Source organism: Gymnoscopelus braueri (assembly GCF_963280865.1).
Source record: "Gymnoscopelus braueri genome assembly, chromosome: 8".
Lineage (NCBI taxonomy): Eukaryota > Metazoa > Chordata > Actinopteri > Myctophiformes > Myctophidae > Gymnoscopelus > Gymnoscopelus braueri.
This window is the reverse complement of record NC_137609.1, coordinates 41,845,260-41,866,171: the sequence shown is the minus strand read 5'-3', so window position 1 is coordinate 41,866,171 and position 20,912 is coordinate 41,845,260. Positions and strand designations below refer to the sequence as shown.

General features: G+C 39.1%; 2 protein-coding genes across 2 annotated transcripts; both read right to left on the bottom strand.

The window, feature by feature from the left end:
- Nucleotides 1-1,136: 1,136 nt before the first annotated feature.
- On the bottom strand, nt 1,137-9,428 carry LOC308089777 (protein NipSnap homolog 2-like). Its single transcript, XM_080434690.1, has 10 exons — nt 9,305-9,428; nt 7,444-7,583; nt 6,999-7,044; nt 6,795-6,889; nt 5,942-6,012; nt 5,339-5,479; nt 4,927-4,958; nt 4,190-4,284; nt 3,494-3,577; nt 1,137-2,811 (listed from the first exon to the last, which is right to left on the bottom strand). The coding sequence occupies exons 1-10, from the start codon at nt 9,397-9,399 to the stop codon at nt 2,747-2,749; spliced, it is 864 nt and encodes a 287-aa protein (XP_080290816.1). The 5' UTR covers nt 9,400-9,428; the 3' UTR covers nt 1,137-2,746.
- A 3,207-nt stretch (nt 9,429-12,635) lies between these two features.
- On the bottom strand, nt 12,636-14,124 carry LOC308090856 (small ribosomal subunit protein uS17m-like; the record flags this gene model as incomplete). The annotated part of the gene is made up of 2 exons (XM_080436129.1): nt 12,636-12,965; nt 14,065-14,124. 2 exons carry the CDS (start codon nt 14,122-14,124, stop codon nt 12,636-12,638), a joined length of 390 nt encoding a protein of 129 aa, XP_080292255.1.
- Nucleotides 14,125-20,912: the final 6,788 nt, after the last annotated feature.

Here is a 20,912-nt window from a genome sequence, read left to right as displayed (position 1 = left end):
TGTACTGCTGTATGACAATATTCGATCCTATGTTATCTAGATAAACATACCGTTTCTTTCATCTCAAATGCTAAGAATGTTATTTAGATAGCACGTTGTTTAGAGAGATGCTAGGTTTGATGGTTACCTGATATTCTAATTACTTTAAAGCACTACTGTTCTTTGCACTCTACTGTACTAACATGCCCTTTTACCCTGTCATGTGTTGAATAGGGTTCATTGCATTTACTTTGATCTCACACTTTGTAAGTCATTCTGGATAAGAGCGTTTAGTTATTGTATATCCGCATACATTTGAATGTATATTTGATAAGCACAGTAGACTAAAGATCACTGTATATTTGCACCTGTTGACTAAGTAAAAACCTCAGAACTATTCTTGAGCGTGTACATTATACAGTATATATACCTTTATACACATTTGAGTTACTTTGTTATTTTTATCCTTTTAGAATGTAACTGCAGTCGTAGGAAGCCTGCACATCATACTTGGTGTAAACTTGTGATGTGACAATGAGTTTGAGATACAATCAGCATGGCAACTTTGCTTCAGCAGAGCCAGCCAGCAATTCAGACATGAATGGAATGGTGTCTTAAACTATTATCCTCTATAGTCTACACAGAACAAAAATTGATACATCAACACTTGAGTATTTTACTGTGTACTATTGAGGCCTAAACTAGGACACACAACTATGTAAGATCATTGCATTATTTATGCCCCAAAATGAACCCATTCTATTTTTCTGCTTTAATGCAAAGGACATAGGAGTGTGGCTGGATTGCTTGGGACATCAGCATAACACACACAGTGTGGAATTTATGGCCAAATGACTAAAGTCCTTGAGTGTTGGACATCTCCCTAAGCTTCCCCCTGTATTCACAGTGGGAGTCAACCAGCACCTGTTCCTGGTTCAGAACACAAGGATGCACAAAGACACTTTTATGCCCAGATGAGCGTCCCTGAAGGACACATACACAGTGAAATCCTCAAGACATATAGCTGCTGAGTGCCATTAAGTGTTTGGCTAATCTAAAGAGACATTTTGTATTAAAGAATACCATTATGTCCACCACAGACTAAACTAGCTTGTGTAATATTGAACTTGGCTTAGGAGAAAATTCACAACACAGCATTTCCATTCAAAGTTTAATTCAATATGTACAACTAATTGTATTAAAGCACTGCATTTCACATTTACCACATTTGAGAGATCTCCTATCCTGTCCACCTGCTTTGATAGTATAGAATCCCAAGATTGAATTTACAAATAAATGATTGACCTCAACTCTGCTTTGGTCAGTAAGCCCCACTATGTACTGTATATCTACAATCTGACCAATTTATCTTGTCAAAAACATCCAATTACAGCACACAATCACCTATCATAAAACTGATGAAGGGGGGATACTGGTGCTTATGTTCAAGTAAAAAAAACAATAAACTAATTTAGAAACATTTGAGAATCCAAACTCTGCTGTATAAGAGTCAGAAGCCTATTGATTCCAGAGTTAACATACAAGAGCAGTTAGCAAGAGCAGTCAGCATAGTAACAGTCTGTTTCACAGAGTGTAGACAGACCACTCCGGTTTACATATGAAACAGCGTTCATTTTCAGATAGCAGCTCCCTTTCCTGTCCATGTGAAAAGTCTTGACTCTGAACTGTTGTGTGCTCATCATCTTGTAATCATTACTCCAACTCCAGCCAAAATTTGATTCGAAACCATTATCATTGTGGCAAGTTTAAATCACAAGAAGGGAAAGTCATGTTTTGGGGAATAGAATCCAGATTAGGTGCATAAGATTAAGACGGCAAATACCCAAAAGATCATGGGCCACCGTCACTGAGAAATAATCACCACTTCATCGGCTCTAGTTGCAAGCTTCCTCCCCGTCACTCCGATTTTGTGCTTACAAATTGATAGTTAAGTATAGCTTATTTATCATGACATGAGTCCTTCAAACCAAAATCACTTTAACATTTGAGATAATGGAAGCACCATAATGTACAGTTTTCAGTCCCAATGGTTCGAGTTACCATTGCTTACAAATATGCAATAGAAGGACCTCTAATTCCAATGTTTCAATACATTAACTCATTCACTGCCACTGACGTAAAAAACGTAATTTGTCCCGTTTACCAATCCTGCCACTGACGTAAAAAACGTAATTTTTTTTTTTTGATTAGTTTTTTTTTTAAATTTGACCCAAAGACCAAGGAGATATGATTGTTTAAAGATCTACACTCCCATCCACTTCCTTGTTAACTTAAAACTTAAAAATTCTGTATCTCGGCTCCTGAGTACTTTTTTTTTTTAAATGAAAAATCTCTGGCAGTGGGCAAACGCGGTCAGCAATAATTGTGGCAGTGAATGAGTTAAAAGCACTGTTGTATCTACTTGACAAACTATTAAGGACTGACAGATCGTCATAACTGACAGGCTTCTTAAAATCTTCAGCTGTCCCCTTAAAAAATAAGCAGACAGCAAGAGGGAATCTTGCATTTCAATAGCATTTATGGATCAGTAACACATTTCATCTGTAACACATACAGTCATTGTGACAAGAAAAGAAAGAAGAGAAATCAAAGCAAATAAAAACTGAAATAAATTGAAGTGACGTGTCGATGCCGCCATTAATGATCAGTGGCAGTGCACACCCCAGACAGTTTGTTACGCTCTATGGATCAGTGTGGTAGTAGCTGTGGTTGTTTAGAGTTCCCCACCCTGGGCACTGGCAGGGTATTACTTCATGGGTGACGTCTTCAAGGGAATCATTATTCTAGACTCCATGTGCTGAATGAGAGGAACTGCGAGAGAAAAGAAGAAACATTGATTGTGATTTTAGTTTTCTGAGTCAAGAGATTTAACCAGCTAGTTTATATACTTTGGTTATTTGAAAATAGAAGATCTACAAGCACACAACGTGTGCACCGTGACACGTTGTGTGCTTGTAGATCTTCTATTTTCAAACGCCTGTGAAAACGTTCACCTATAATGACATGCAATTCCATTCAACGGGGCTTTATTGGCATGAGAAAACACGTTTACATTGGCAAAGCAAACAATAAAAAATAAATAAAAAAACAAATCAAGACTACTAAATGTACAAAAAAATAAAAAATAGAATAAAATAAATTAAAGGGAATAATGCTCAAAATAGGGATGCAAGGGATAAAGTGGTTAATCAGAGGACAAGATCCATGCACGTATCCAACTGTCAGTCTTATTTTAAAACATGTAGCGATATTAGAAAACACATGCACAACAAGTCTTTAAAAGATTGATTAGTACTGAGCAAAAGAACAGCAGACAAGTCAATAATTGAACATTGCTTCTTTTTTTATTGATAGTTTCTAATTTCCATACATCACTTTGTACTAGGTGATAAATCACAAGTTATATTAAATAAATACTTGACTGACATGGAATCATAGATATTGAGAGTGTGAAATCATATAAATAAAGAGAAAAGCTAGACTCCCAGCTCACCTGTGTAATAAACCACTTCATCCCAACCTTCTTGTTGCCAGGCATTATTTCTGGTGTCTTCTCTTGCCTGAAGATCTTTGTATGCTGAGGAGGAGAGTGAGATGGATGTCGCTTATTTTAGGTTTTTGTACTCGTCACCCCTAGACTAGAGCACTTTTGCAAGCTAAAATGTAAAAATGTTCGTGGCATACTATAATGAAGATTTTTCTTTCTTCTTTCTTACAGCCGTGGACCACTTGTATGCATGTGACTGATATGCAGTGGTGTAAAGTAACTAAGACCATTTACTCAAGTACTGTACTTAAGTACAGTTTTGAGCAATTTTCAGTACTTTTACTTCTACTCCACTACATCTCAGAGGCAAATATTGTACTTTTACTCCACTACAATTTTATTTAAACTTTAGTTACTAGTTACTTTGACGCGTTGTGAGCTTGTAGATCTGCTATTTTCAAACATTTTAGTACTTTTGGTAGTTTAAGTATATTTTGATGCCAATACTTTTGTATTTTTACTTGTTACAGAGTATTTTTATAATGCGGTATTGCTACTTTTACCTAAGTAAAATATCTGAGTACCACTGCTGACATGCTAATCTACAGTATGTCATAACCAACTTCCTGTGTGGTGCAGAAGTCTTACAACTCCATGGTATTTTAGACAGACGTTCCATGAGAATGGATTAACCCTGCTTACCCCATAGGTGGTGCACCATGTAGAGATTTCCAATCTGAGAGAAGAAGCCTCCACAAGCCTCATGGTTGTGTTGGCGGAAATTAATGGCACGAGCCCTAAAGAAGAGAGAGCACTTAGGTCACACTGTCAAAAGGCACACATGCGTCAGTATAAAGTTGTGAATAATATATTACATTAATTACATGTTAGAATTAATAATATTCATATTATAAACAAGATTTAAGAGAACAGATATTCCAATTCCAAATCAAATGATCATTGACTACATCAAATTCTAGATACTACATTATCATTTTTGTCCCCATTATAAATTGTGTTTTGTTTTCCCTATGGTCCACAATCATTTCAATGTACTTTGTTATAATTTTTCAAATTTACACCAATTTTTCCCTGCATTTCCTTTGATTATGTAACATATTCTCAGTCAAAATTGCATGGCACAGTAGATCAGATTTGCCATACAATAAATGAAATAGAATTAGGCTAGACTCTTAATGTAAATTATCCTTGTTGACACATGCTAACAGGACATGCACAGATGTATGTGAGAGGTACCGTTCACTCATATTCAGCTTCTACAATCTGTAAAGGCAATAATATGGTAGGAAACACTTATTCCCCAGTAGTATAAAACAAAAGCATGAGAGTCATGTTGCACTGTTATATTGAAGAGTACAATGTACTGTACAGTCGCCAACTACCAGTAGATATGGATGAGAAACTGCTGCCTGCCTTACCAGTAATTTCCCCACTCTATCATAGTCCCTGGCTGAAAAAGAATTAGAAAAGAGAGTCAACGACTTGATAGGGAGATACAAGAAAAAAGTACTTTAGGAGAGGAAATATCTATTATAATGACAATACCCACGAGAGTGTGCTTTACTGTGATTATATCTGAGCATCAACCAAAGTACATCCAATCACTTTCAAGAATACACTCACATAACACATGAACTAATTACAAAAAGGTCATACACTGATTCGAAGAAACTAAGAATCTGAGAAAACAAAACAGGCTGCCAGCTAGCCCCCTATTTACTACAACATTAGGTATATAAACCATTGTTTGGTTGATGTGTAAACCAAAATTCAAGTAAATAAAATGCATCAAAATACTGTACCCAAAACAGAACTAAGACAAACACTCACCCTGAGCTGGTATGAACGGAGCTCGTATATGTTGGGCCCCTCGCGTGGCATAGGTTCATTCCAAAAGCTGAACTCCAGCAGTAGTTGGTTGCGACGGGACAGAAGCATCTTTCCCCTCTTGTTCCTGTAGTCCATAAACTCCTACAGAAAGGACAAATGGTACAAAATGGTACAAACAACCTTTATTGATCCCCGGGAAATTCCAAATACAATCAGTGTCCCAAAATCAGAGATAAAACTTGGTTTTAATTTAAATATCACAGTAAGCCTACTACAGCTGGAGTTAAGAAATGAATCATGGAGTCCAATGTACGTTAGGTGGGGACAGTGTTGGCGCACAGGCCTCACTGTCAGTTTGCTCTGCAACAGTGATTCTCAACCTTTTTCATTTCAAGGACCCCCAGTTTGATAAGCATTAGGCCATGGACGACCATTTGATACGATCTCACTGTAAAAATCCACAGACCCCGTAAATGGCCCATTTGGTTCTTAACCATCAATCATTCTGCTGTTGACCCCTTGGAACCGCCTCTAGGACCCCGGGGGTCCGCGATCCCCACGTTGAGAGAACCAGTGCTCTACAGCAATGACCACCTGACGTACCTTATTCAGCCTGAGTTTGTTCATGACCTCGGTGAGGGCCGGGTATCCTCCCCGGTATCTCCACAGGTGAACTAGGAAATACAAGGAGAAAGAGTGAACACTGGTCTCGCTCAGGTGAGTCACTCATTAGTTTTGTCTCACTGACCCTGCATTTGCAATGGGAAGTGAGCCATCATGTGTTGTACTGCATCAGCCAAGGTTACCTGTTACCTATCCACTTCATGCCTTGTGGCACATAAGGCCTTCAGGCATCAGCCAAGGACAGTCATGTTATGTCATTGGAATGTGAAAAATATAAATCGGAAACTATAATCTCAAACCTGACTTGTTTGAAATAAAGACTGTAATTCCTGGTGTTTTATTTTTCTTTCTTTCGACAATACAAATTAAATGTTATTTTCTATGGAGTATCAAATACCCAATTGCTTATTTTCAGTTTATTTTGAGAGCATCTGTGCCACAAATCCTGTGGGGTATTTTAATATTCTAAATATGTTCCAGCTTGGGGGCTTAACAAAATGTCATCCCAAGAACAAAATAACCACAGCCAGAGAAAGAACCAGTAAATCTACAGACAAAACAGCGTCGTCACTGTGAAGGAGGACAAGCACAGGTGTCTTAAAGAAATAACTGTGACCGAGTTGTTTAAGGTCAGGGCTAAAGGGCAAAGTCTTCCGTACCCCCATTCCAAATGCCAGCAGCAGTAGTGTGAGAAGCAACATATATATACAGCAGGCAAAGCACCATTTGTCTGTTGGGCTACTGATAGCTCGTAAGTCCCATGTACGGTACATTCTATGGGTTTTGCTAATGGACGTGTTAAGAGACGTAGGGCTTGTGGGGTCACCCTTACCTGCCTGGTCCTGCTCTCCATACCATGTGTTCCAGGTGCCAACTAGCTCACAGGGGTAGTGAGGGTCCGCGTGAATGGCAGGCAGGGTATCTTCACTAAAAAGACAGACACACACCATTTCAACTAAAGGATCTAGTGTTTACTAAACAAGTTGCTAGTCAGAGCTCTTAAGTGAAATGAGAAAGCTAAACAGAGATCTCTTACCAAAGTTTGTTGTAATCATCTAGGCACTCGGGCTTGACATTGTGAACTAAAAGAGAAAAATGTGTGTTTTAAGTAACAACATGTAACATTTGCCTAGGAGAAAAAGTATTTTAATCCAGGCTAATCCTATAAAATCACAATCAAAGCATGATAATCCTGTTCCAGCTAGTGACGTAACACCTGCACGTAAGACTATTTTGTATAAAAGTGGACATAAATTTCAATGTAGTGCTTTAATATTGTATTGTTTATTACTCTCTCTCCAAGCACCAGAACAGCAGTTCATCTAACTGGGCGAGTACGGTGCTCTATACTAGGCCTATATCATCAAATCAGATTTTTTTTAATTACGTAATCTCACTGAGAACAGTGGCCCCACCAGAACCTTTACTGCATGACTATCAAAGACACTAATTTAAGTGTCAAAGTAAAGAAAGACCCATACATTGTATTTTATAGAGATTGTTGTCTTCCTTCTTAGCAAGCAGGTGAGAGTGAGCATCTTTTCTGGGATCAACCTTTCTGACAAACAGAGACTTGAACCAGCTGTCTTCACGGTTCCTATTGTGGGAGGCTGACAGGCTCCTATGAGGCAGGACACAAAGACAAACAAAACAAGAAGAGAGACCGTAAATAGCAGGCTCAGGCATCGTGCACAAATCATGAATCACAATTCAGCGGCATCTCAGGGTCAACCAAATTCTGTCACCTAAACACAATTTAGCCTATAGCGATAAATATTTGCTTTGATTTTATTCCGAGTTTCGACATGAGGTCTCCCGTTACCAGCCTGAATTTTAAGACTGAATCACTAGTCTTCTTAAATCCTTTGAATATAATGCTGCACAAAAAGTCAATGACCTCAGAGAAAATGCTTGTGCAGTAGTAATGTGTGATATCACATGACTTAGTCTTTGCTAAATCATGTAGTGTACACAGAGGCTAGACTTTTTTATGTTTTTAAGTGTCCACTACATTCTTTATAGACGTTCCACGGCTATGGGCCGCAGTTTAGACTGCAAAGCTGCACGCAGCCAAAGGATTAGTCAACATTTACTACCTCAAGTAAGCCAACACTTCAGTTTCCTGCTACCTTTTACCCAGTGGTGGAAAGTAACTAAGTACATGTACTCAAGTACTGTACTTAAGTACGATTGAGGTATTTCCAATTTCCAATACTTTTAATCCACTACATCTCAAGAGGTAAATATTGTACTTTTACTCCACTACAATTATTTGAAAATTTTAGTTACTTTGTAGATTTTGATTATAATTACAAAACATACATTAACCACTACAGCCCTATACATTTCGGCCATTTGAAAATGGCTGATCTACAAGCTCACAATGCAACGCATTGTGTGCTTGTAGATCTGCTATTTTCAAAAGATGTTTATACATTTGAAAACTTGCAATGGGACATTCTGCATAATGAGTACTTTTACTTTTGGTACTTTAAGTAATTTTTCATGCCAATACTTTTATACTTCTACCCAAGTGCATTTTGAATTCCAGCCTTTTACTTGGAACAGAGTATTTCTACATTGCAGTATTGATACTTTTACTTAAGCAAAACTTTTGAGTAATTTATCCACCACTGCTTTCTCCATAAGGGTTTAAGCACCCCAGTGCAATGTGCTCTAAGCAGATCAGTGTGCTGCTGTATGTGCAATAAGTTGGAACACTGTGTATAGTATGGTAACAGTGATGGTTTGTTTCCTGGGGGCTTGTGTTGACAGCTTGCCAGGTGGCACAGGCAGCACTGAGACACTGCAACCAAAGTAAAATCAAAAAAGTTTGTAAGACAACCCAAGTTATTAGTTAACACACCAACACCAGCCGCACATATATGGGCAACCCACACTATAGCCATGTGCAATAAACAAAACAACAATAAACTGAAGAGATAAGTGGTGTAGCTGTATAATAGTCCGCTGCATTTTGACCTTGAAGTTGGATTGTGTTTTAGGACTGACTCACCCCCAGGGTCAGATTTCTGCAAGTAAACTGACACTGATCACATGGAAAAGTCACAGAACATGCACGAATCCAGTTGTTAAACAAGCTAACTTTGTACATATGGCAGTTAATACGTCGGAATGACCAGTAGTAGCATATGGGGGTTTAGCGCAGCTAACGCTGGTAGCTACGTTACACTGGGGATCCAATGCGCAGCAGTTTAGCCTAGCGTTAGCATTAGCCAGCTAGCAGCAGACTGAACTCTAAACATGGAAGTGTATGAAGGAGAACAGCTGACATTTCGTGGGAATCATTTATGACTCTGTTTGCATTGTGCAGAACCGAACCTGATGATGACTGTGACCTGCTGTCCGCTCGTCTGGAGGCCGTTTCTGGGGTGTTTGAGGCCGTTGGCCACAGTCTGAAGGACTCTGGTCGCCATCTTTCCACAGAAGGCTGTGTGTGTGTGTTGTTAGTGCTGTTGGTTGGTTGTTTGTTTAGAGAGAGAGGGAGGGGGGGAGGGGGGGGAGGGGGGGGTGCAGCTACCTCCAGTGTGACAAATCAGATCACACCTGCTCAGTGGTGGAAAAAGTACTCACATTTTGTACCGAATTTAAAGTATCTGTTACAAGTACAAGTTTTTAGTTCTGTGTTAAAAACGTAATTGAGTTAAAAGTATAAAAGTATTGGTATCAAAATATACTTGAAGTACCAAAAGTAGAAACTGCTCATTTTATGTTTTCAAATGTATAAAAATCCTTTGAAAATAGCAGATCTACAATCTCACAATGTGAGCTTGTAGATCTATGGCTATTTACAAATGGCCGAAATGTATATAGGGCTCAAGTAGTTAATGTATGTTTTTTAGGCTAATAATAATCAAAATCTACAAAGCAACTAGTAACTAATGTTTAAAAAAAATTGGAGTGGAGTAAATAATATTTGCCTCTGAGATGTAACAGAGTAGAAGTAAAAATACAGAAAATTGGAAATACTCCAGTAAAGTAAAAAATACCTACAGCACTTGAGTAAATGTATTTACTTTCCACAACTGGTTTTACTTTACTTGTGTATTTCTTTTTTTTTTTGTTATTATACGTATACTCCAATACATCTCAGAGGCAAATATTGTACTTGTACTATTATTGTTATTATTATTATTATTATTATTATTATTATTATAGGTTGAGCTACCCAGCAACACAGTGATTTAAATCAACCCCACCTTTACTAGCTGCAACATAATATGGATGAACACATTAATACATTACTAATTACAATCCAATAATAAAATGGGCCATTCTGCACAATGACTACTTTTACATTTCATTTGGTCCTGTAAATATCGGCTATTTTGAATGCCAATACTTTTGTACTTTTATTGTAGTATTGCTACCTTAACTTAAGTAAAACAATATTGAGAACTTCTTCCACCACTGCATATGCGTAAAAGCCTAATATTTTATATTATACAGTGTTGCTTGCCGACAATAACGTCTTCCCGCATACACACATCATGGCTTTTAAATCTTCACAATAGACCAATAGGATCAGTCAAACAAACCAATGATTAAGTAAATGTTGTAATATCACAGCATAGTGCCTCATACTGATCGATCAGGGGCATCCATTCAGCAGATAGAACTGGGGCACACTAACACTGTATATATCGTTCCTGGAATCCTGGGTAATACATATTTTGTTGTCCAAAGTTGAGTCTAGATTGATAAACTGAGCAACATTCTGTAAGCTGAGAAGCAGCCATAATGCGTTTTCAAATAGTTTTTCACATGCCTTCAATTATGCACAAGAACAACTGTTTCTCTCTGTATCCAAGAGACCTTGAACAATGAAAGAGCTCTTGTTCTACTCTGTGTGAAAAGGGAGTACGACTGTCCGTCTCCAGATAAAACAAAAAAAAACTTTTAATTAACTAAATGTCCTTTAAATGCAACATTAAAGAATGTGGCCTTGAGGTACATTTCTATCTGTGCCTGTAAAATTTGACTACACACAGTTCTATCTACATTTATACCACATATTAAATCCTTATTTATTAACTTTCATAGTGATATAGTCGTTTATATAAGGCGGCTTGTTGCAAGTTCCAGCTCTTAAATTAGCCATTATGTTCTGGCCGGCTATCTAATAGCTTAGAAGTTAAGTCTGGCCTACGGGCAAACATACTTGTTGACCCGACATAGGCCAATGTCATCTGTCAAAAATACATTGTGTGATATACGTGTCTAGAGAAATGAAAGCAATGGATTACTTTTGCAGGACAATGCAGTAGCAGTTTGCCTTTTGGCTCCCATCTAATCCTGGCTGAAAGGATTGGCTGTCACTGGGTGGCAGTATGTCCATTATTATGACTCTTTGCAATGAAAATACCAGTCCACATGACACCAATGCCTTTGGTATTGTATGAGAAAATGATCTTTCTGGGCAATTCTAGGCAAACCACCCTGTTCAATCAAAATGAATACAAATCCTAGCTTTTTATAACTGGTTATAACATCTTTATTCTGATTGTGAGTAAAACAACTTGCAGTGCATCACAAATTTGTGTGAAAATGGCACAGTAGCTGCTGTGGAATAGTAGCAACCAGCTGTAAAAGTCTTTAATTCCACTTGTGTACCTCGGTGAGCAGCAAAGGTTGTGTACTTAAGTCTCCAAGTACTTTGTTACATTTCAGTCCTTGTGCACCTGTGTTTACATTGAGACCAGAGATGTTCTTCCAGTAGTAGGCATGTAATCAAATATACAACATTAGTAGTACATATGTCACAGTACGTTTGGAGAACCAGTACGATTGAAGACAGAGCGCTCGTTTTTAGGCACGGGGCTCCTTCGGGGCGAGGCGGGGCTTTTCGAGACAGGGTTTATTAGCGAGGCTCGCGAGGAGGAGGAGGAGGACGGCGCTGCGAGGCGGGGGGTTATTACGCGAGGCTCGCGAGGAAGAGGAGCCTCCTCCTCCTCCTCCTCCTCGCGTTTTAAACCGTCCCGTCCTCTCCTTCTCTCCTTCTCCTCCTCCGAGGAGGAGGAGAAGGAGAGCGCGGAGAGGCGGGGCTTTGATGCGCCGACGGAGACCTGTCTTTTGTTGTTCCCCCCCCACATAGCAACCAGGAAGCTACGCTAGGGGAACCATAATATCTATGAGGGGAACGCTGAACACGCGTTCACACGCACGGCGCGCCGACTTAGTGGAGCTTGAGGCCGAGGAAGCGCGCCCTCGCGCCTCCAGGCGCGAGTGCCCGCGGTGACCGGCCGACGCTCCACTAGTCGACTCAGCGCCGTTTGATTTGTAAACCGATAGGGACAGAATAGTTCTTTTCATGGATCACTGTGTGTGTGTGTGTGTGTGTGTGTGTGTGTGTGTGTGTGTCAGGGAGAAAGTAAAACAAAAGCCAGAACACAATAAAAGTATCTAAACAGTCCTGCTTTCAATAAACCAAAAAAAGCATGAGCGCGTGCGCGTGTGTGTGCGCGTGTGTGTTTGTGTGTGTGTGTGACTGTGTGTGTGTGTGTGTGTGTGGCCATATATGTTTGTGCACAAGCCTGGCTTGTGGCTCCCTCTAGTGCTGGGTGGGTGGTAAAAACGAGCGCGCATTCTTCAATCGTACTGGTTCTCCAATCATACTGTAACATATACAAGACAAACATAAGTTGGGCTGTGCTCAGGGTGTTAGGGTTGGCGCGGAAGTATGGGTTGAGGTTCCAGAGGAGACCGCAGCGGAGATATTCAGCTCCTCAAGTTTTTCGGTTAATGACGTCTCCTCTTCCAGACTGTGAGCGAGATCAGTCAATGGCTCCAGAAATTCAGTCCCTGCGACTTTCTTTCCCGTCAGTGGGTCAACCACCCTTCCTACTTTGTACACTACCTCAGACAGTTCATGCTTCACATGTTTTGACCTGGGCTCCGGCAGGGCTTTGAGAAGAACAACATCTCCCACCGTGCACTGCTGTAAAGCATCGTGAGCAAAGTAGGTCTTCCTCTTGTTGAAATACTGTGGGGAAGACATGGCAGAGTTGTTGGCATTAGATGTTAGGGACATAAAAGACATGTAAAGCAGTAAAATAAGGTAATTCTATTGAACATACTATGTTATAATATATATATATTATGTCATCATTCTTGGGTTGGGTAAACAGATATTTTAAACAAAACATAGGGAAGTGATTAATTTTGTTATTTGTTATTTTTCAATAACGCAACGTCCTGCTGCCTCCTTCATTATGTGCAATTTAGAAACAGGTGGTCCGCAGGACCGCTGAGTGATTTCCAACTTGCTCATAACATGACAAAAGGTGCATTTTCATGAAACAAAGACTTGACAGATACAAAGAGGATAATCCAAGCTTTCCGTACAGCTGCAATCTCGTTGTTTAATACAATCAGATAGGTCTTTTCTGTTTGGATGTATGGGCTATGGTATTGCAACTCTAGATGCCAGATAGCATTATAGCGTCTGAGTTGCTTGCGGCTATGATGACAGGGCAATTAAATATAAAGGTAAACTGATCCATGTCATAACCAGATATTTTCAGTCTCTTATTTCTCATCTGAAAAACCAATCATGTCCCTGAGTCATCGAAGTGACAGTATCTGTCGCTCAGTCTGATGCTATGGCCTTCTCCTCTTTATTGGCTCGACGCCTTATCTTGTTCAATTGGAAATCAGCCATTCCTCCATCGCATCGACGCTGGGTCGGAGATGTGATGGCTCATCTAAAACTTGAGAAGCTTAAATTTTCTACCAGGGGTTCTGTCCAGAAATTTTACAAGGTTTGGCAGCCATTTTTGGATTATATTGATCAAACATTCCCGGCTGGGGACACTTAGGTATAGGACGGTGAATTAATAATTCGACAACTCTTGTATGGCAAGTGACAATCTGTATGAGAACGACGTGTTTTTATTTTGGGGTTTTATTTTTGAATATTTGTATTACTGTCTATTTACTTAAGGTATTGTTAATGTATGGTTATGTTCCGTCTTGTGATGCATGTATTTATGTATTGTTGGTGTTGAAAAATCAATAAAAACAATTCAATAATAATAATGTCCCTGAGTCATCCATCCCAAGAGTGAGCTGCGGACACTTACCTTGAGCAAGTAAGGGTCCAGCACGAGCCTTGTGACTCGCACTTTAGCAGTTTTTTCCATTTTGGTGCCTATTACTCTGCCAATTATCCATTTGGCATGAACTGACGCCTTCCTCGCCGACATCCTTCAGTCTTGAATCAAGGCTAGGTTACCTTTGGAGCATAAAAAGATAAAGTATTAATGTCTTAGACCAGGGGTCATCAACAGGGGGTCCGGGACCCCTAGGGGATCCTCCAGAGTTACTACAGGGGGGCCACCAAACCTTTGTGTGATGGGATATTTATTTTTACATTAACCACTTGAATAGGGTTCATTCCTATTCCGAGTAGAACATTAGCCAAAAATAGCAGATCTACAAGTTCACAGCGCCTCTTGCTTGAGCTTGTAGATCTGCTTTTTTCCGCAAAGAGGTTTGGTGTAGTAGAGGGGGGAAAATAGCAGCTTAAGTACAGTGTGAAAGGTAAGTATTGACGATTAAAGTGGTTAAATGTCTTAAAATACACATTAACATGAATCCAACATACACTGATGATGATGATAGTGTTGTCAAACAAGTCTAGAAGCTATCTATGAAATCTATCTATTTTTTACAGTATGTAGTGGGGGTCCCTGCTTCATCTCTCTCTCTCTCTCTCAGCAAGGGGGTCCTTGGTCTGAAAAACGTTGAAGACCCCTGTCTTAGACTGAGCTGTGTGGAGTGTCAAATAACGTCTCTATCCTGTATTTGATTTAATTGGGATTTAATTAGGTGTAAAGAAGGGTAGCAGATATAACTGGTATACACTTACTGTAAACAACATCTTGGCATCAGCAGATAACAGGCATGCATAGGCTAGCACTAGCAGCATTGGCTACATTACATATTAGTGGACATTATCGCGTTCGTTAGAGTAAACAAAACCAACATGAAACCTTTTAAGCATTGAAACATGCAATGTCATATTAAAGACACAATCACACAAAATGTATATCTCACCGACAAGACAATTCAAATGACAAAAGAAGGTCACAAATTCTCACAAATGCTTTTCCATTCACGTTCAATCTGGCGAGTTTTGATGACGTAGAACTACGGCTAGTAAAGAGGCACAAACGTGCAACCAGCGGTGTAAGGCATAGATATCTATGATGTAAGGTAAGTACATTTACTCAAGTACTGTGCTTAAGTACTCTCAGAGGCAAATATTATTATTTTACTCCACTAGACCACTACAATTATTTGAAAACGTTAGTTACTAGTTACTTTGTAGATTTTGATTATTATTACAAAACATACATCAGACACTTCAGCCAATTTATTTCGGCCATTTGAAATTAGCAGATCTACAAGCTCACAAGTGTCACATCGCAACTCATTGTGAGCTTTTTAGATCTGCTATTTTCAATTATTATTATTTTTAAATTTTATACATTTGAAAACTTGTGCAATGGGATATTCTGCATAATGAGTACTTTCTACTTTTGGTACTTTAAGAATGTTTAAGTACATTTTTGATACCCATACTTTTGTACTTTTACTGAAGTCAATTTTGAATTCCGGACTTTTACTTGTAACTGAGTATTTATACATTGCAGTATTGATACTTTTACTCAAGTAAAACATTTGAGTACTTTTTCCCACCACTGAATGCCCAGCATGCAACTTCCCGTTTCCCATGCAGTTATATTGGCCGTGTGGAAAAGCCTGGCGATGCGAGATTAAGTTATTATGCTTTATGCAATGGTTAGTAAGTAAGCTATCCTCGGTACCCAGGCGTTTTGTTTTATTTGGTATTAAGCTGTAATAATGGACAAAAACAAACTGTCATTCCTGCTGTTAAGCACATTTTTGTCTGTCAAACGTGCCCTAACTGGGAACAGTGGGCACCTGAGAATTTTGGGCACCCTATATATATATGTATTGATTATTTTATATTTGTTTTTATATCTACTTTTATTTGACAAATGAGGGCTGAGGCCAAATACAAACAAATATTATTTTTTAATTTACATGTAAGGCCCAATATTTCCACAAATGCTACAAATTGCTACAAAACCTGTGATAGTCATTTTGGGGATAAAACAAGAAGTTGAAGAGTAAATTTAGGTCTGATAATGTACTGTGCATGTTAAAAGTTGTATACATTATTTCCCAACATTTTCCAAAGCATACATTTATTATTTATTTGATTACATTTTGAAGAAAAAAAAAGAAATCATCCAATTGAAGCTGAGGTGCCCACAAGGTTTTGGTGCCCACCAATGTGGGAAGTGGTAACCCATTTGGTAATTTAAAAAATATTATCTAGTTTTTTAGCTGAATCTGTCTTGAGAGAGTCAGACTGAACCTGTATCCATCTATGTCATGCAAGAGAACAGAAGCATTGTAAACAGGACCTGAGAGACAGTCAAAACATTATACCTAATCGAATCTAAATTGTACAAATGTTAAATATACCTTCACAAAGTTAAGTTGGAAACTAAGATGGGTCCATTGACTGTAGGAATATTGTTAGGCTGGGTGTGATAATCTAAGTAATTTGGAAACTAAGCATTTCAGTCAGCATTTAGATTGAGCTGCGTTATCAGTGTTATTATTGGTGTCATGGTTGATAGGCAACATGTACTCTTTTATGTATCAGAGAGAAGTTATGTTTGGCCTTTATTCCCATATATTTCATATCGGCACTGTCAGACCTAATGGCGTTTAAGTGTGTAGGGGTCTTGGTCAGAGAGGTTGATATATGATAGTATAACACAGTGTGTTAATATGAGTACCCCCCATAGTAGTGTATATTTGTCTGTCATTAAATGTTTCGATGAATTGACTACAAAGGACCCCAATGGAAACAAGCCATAGGCTTTCTTGGGTTTAAAATCCTTTTAGCAGACCTTGTATTGAAACTGTACTTTCCTGTTCTTTTTTTTGTCAAATAAAGTATCAATCACTCTCCCTTGTAGGTAGCAACTCCCGGCAGCAGACGAAATTGGACGAAGAAGATGGAGATGGATCGGGCACACACTACGCAAACCAGTGTCAAACGCCACCAGACAGGCTCTGACTTGGAATCCTCAAGGGAAGAGAAACTGAGGCCAGCCAAAAAACACCTGGTATGGGGACCTCCAGGCATGCAGACACCAGAGACAGGGATACACATGGTCGCAGATGGAAAAGAACGCCAGTGACCGAGAACTCTGGAGGTCCCCTGTCGACGGCCTGTAACCCAGCAGTGGTGTAAAGTAACTAGTAGTACAATTTTGAGGTATTTGCACTTTATTTGAGTATCTCCAATTCCCAATACTTTTACTTCTACTCCACTACATCTCAGAGGCAAATATTGTTCTTACTCCACTTCAATTATTTGAAAACTTTACTAGTTACTTTGTAGATTTTGATTATTATTACAAAACATACATTAACCACTTCAGCCCTATATACATTTAGGCCATTTGAAAATAGCCGATCTACAAGCTCACAATGTGTTGCATCGCGACGCATTGTGAGCTTGTAGGTCTGCTATTTTCAAAAGATTTCTATACATTTGAAAACTTGAAATGGGACATTCTGCATAATAAGTACTTTTACTTTTGGTACATTTTGATGCCATGACTTTTGCACTTGAACTCCAAGTACATTTTGAATTCTAGACTTTTACTTGTAACAGAGTATTTCTATATTGCAGTATTGATACTTTTACTTAAGTAAAAAAAAACAGTACTTTTTCCACCACTGTACCCCAGTAGGGGTGTCAGGCATAAGTAAGTACTGTAAAGTCCGAGTAGGTCAAGGAAGACACTCAAATCGGCCTCATGGTGGCACTATACCAATCCGTATACATGTTGGCCTATATTTCAGTCAGCATATTTATATAAATGTTCCCTTTTCCGCCTAACTACATTTTCCGTCATTTGCATTTTTTTCAAAACACACTTTTTGGTAGACTACTCCTACAGATGTACACGTTAGTCATGTCATAAAGGTGTATCATTCTTATTTTTCATATTCCATTCCACTTGACTATGTAGGATGGGCCCATTTGACCAATTAAAGTACAGAAATCATGTCAGAGCGACCCCAAATTTTAATCATACATTGAGGGGCCTCTAAACAGAGCCAAAAGCGATTTTACTTGGACCACAACTGCAGCAAATGCCACTGTTTGTTACAGAAACATGTTTTTTCTGTTTTTCTTTTCTTTTGTCAGTTGCCCTGTATGGTGTACAAATGCTATCCCCCCCTAGCTTCGGGCATCCTGATAGCTGCAACCCACACTTTTTTTTTTCTGTTTCAATAATCTTTGAGAACTACTTTCATACCATCACCTATCTTTGGCTCTTGGCTAGTCATGAGGGTCATGCCTAAGTGTGTTATCAAATAACATTCTAGTTTTCTGATGGAAATGAACTTTCTCTTTTGACCACCAGATAGTGATAAAGATCCCTTACACAATATGCAGAGAAAGACTATGCATTGATCAAAAGGGAAAGGACTGAATCATCTATAAGCATACAGATGTGTGAGCGAAATGCCAGGCAAGTTAATAGCGTATGACTGAAACTTAATGGAAGGCGTATTCAACTGTCACCACCCCTTTGCATCATTATGTACAGGTTATTTCTATCTAAATTAGACCCACACCTAACCTCACTGCCCATAATCAAGACAACCATTTGGCAGTGATAGCAGCTTGGATTTCCACTGACGGAACAGTGAGGGCCTGAAGAAGGAGATTATATACAAATGTATGCATAACACAGAGTAAACAGTGTTCTGTCCCTGAGTGGGACTTGGACACGGGTCAGAACCCACCACAATCTGGTCTTAATCAGAGCTACGCTGTAGTAAAAGCACAGATCTGGCTTTCTCTGTTTCCCATTTAAGGCAGTGTAGCGTTGATATACCATTGCCAGAACTATAGCATCAGACAACTGAACACACTCCCACCTCATGCACTGGGAGGGAGTGTTAGACAATGCACAGTATTGTGTTGCTTTTGCATGACAGCAAGCATGCATACCATGTTTCAAGCCAAAGTGTGCATTGCCAAAACGTGATGCCTTCCAAACAATGAACTGATAAACAAAGACTGTGATGCATTTTCTGAATTTTGGCAGCTTTCTTTAAACACTACTGCAACCTTTGGATAAATTATATATGAGGTGTAGTCACAGGACTCCAGAGCCTAATGTCTACTTTAAAGGCACAGGAAACGACTTAACAGTTATGTCCGTTATCAATTCTGGGAGTAAGTCTCCAGACTTAGATCACATGGTATAACACGTCGGTTTCATATTTACTCAAGGATAACGGCATACATACATACCTTATGGCACATGTAGCTGATGTTTTTACATATGAGACATCGTACGCTCTCGCCTCACATGAAGCCGTGAGTGCTGTGAAATAAGACAGAGTCATGATCCCAAATAGACCATTTGATAGCAGATGTATGGTTTTCATGATAACATAGTCATCCTCCACATTCGGAAGGTTTATGTATCCATTCACAGATTACAATGCTGGCATAATGTTGGCCTACATCCTCTATTCATAAGGAATAGCCCTCATATGTGGTTTTGTACTAAAACTGCTGATATCTTGGTCAGTTTTGGCTATAACCTGATTCAACTCGACCTTTTGGATCTCAATCATGGTCATAGAGCCAGGCAAAGTCAAGCATTTGCATTTTTAAAATACTGGGGAAATGGTTTCCCTTCACTCTGAACCAACTAGACAGTCTAACCATTCCACATAAATAACAGGGCATGCAGAGCAGGTAACCTGGGGCCCCACAGGCCGACACCACTCGAAAAACCAGATGTTCCTGTGTACAGTAGATAGATTTGCAATAGTTCAATAATATCAACAGCAAAATGTAACAATGCCGTTTAAATGATACTTTAGTCTGATAAATGATCATTGAAAATGAACCCAAGCCTAGAAAGAAACGGTCCCCAATTGCAAACAGAGTCCGCGAAACTACCGTATTTAGCTATAAATATAACAGTATAACATAATAGTCAACAATATTGTTATGAGGCCTATACAATACATAGTTCCATTACAGCTCTACTCTCTTATTAATGGAGCCTTAGCTATGACGATGGATGGAAGTATGCTGTAGTAAGATACAGTTTATGTAAATGTTACGACCTAACACAGGGAAGAGAGGGCCCATAGAATTCTCTTGCCCCAGGGCCCCTAGTGTGATAATCTGGGTATTAGTTTAACTCATAAACCATTAATGGCGCATCTCATATCCAGAGAAGCTGGAATCAAATAAATAGGCGATTTATTTGCTAACACAGGGAAGCTGTCCTGTCTGAACCTTCTCTAAAACACACAGGACAACGCTCCACTGTCATCCCAAACTCTTCTCCCTCCTGGCTCCCAAACTGTGAAACAAACTTCCCCATTGCAGTTAGAACTGCAGACTCACTCCCAATTTTCCACCATAATCTGAAGACTCACCTCTTCAGACTCAACCTCAGCCCTTAGCTCTTGATCTAGATATGACGACCATGCAGACATACCATGCATGGTCATTTGTTCTCATGTTTTTGCTACTTAGGCATGTTTTTCACGACCACAATGTTAAAAATGTAATTTAGATAGCATGCTATTTAGACAGATGCTAGGTTCATTGTTTACCGGGTATCCTTTAGTTCCAATGTACAGATAACGTTTTGATAGTACATTGTTTAGAGTCTGATGCTAGGTTCTCGGTTTACCTGTGATCCTAGTTTACTGAGGCACTACACTGTCTCTCTGCATTTGATGCATGTGTTTACCTTGCTTATTGTAAGTCCCTCTGGATAAGAGCATCTGCTAAATGCCTGAATTGTAAATTGTAGATGTTGGTCATACA

Coding starts and splice junctions, on each gene's coding strand:
- LOC308089777 (XM_080434690.1), bottom strand. CDS start 9,399: ATGGCGACCAGAGTCCTTCAGACTGTGGCCAACGGCCTCAAACACCCC. Junction 4,959..5,338: donor TCCGTTCATACCAGCTCAGG/GTGAGTGTTTGT, acceptor ATTCTTTTTCAG/CCAGGGACTATGATAGAGTG. Junction 2,812..3,493: donor TGAAGTGGTTTATTACACAG/GTGAGCTGGGAG, acceptor TTTCTCTCGCAG/TTCCTCTCATTCAGCACATG.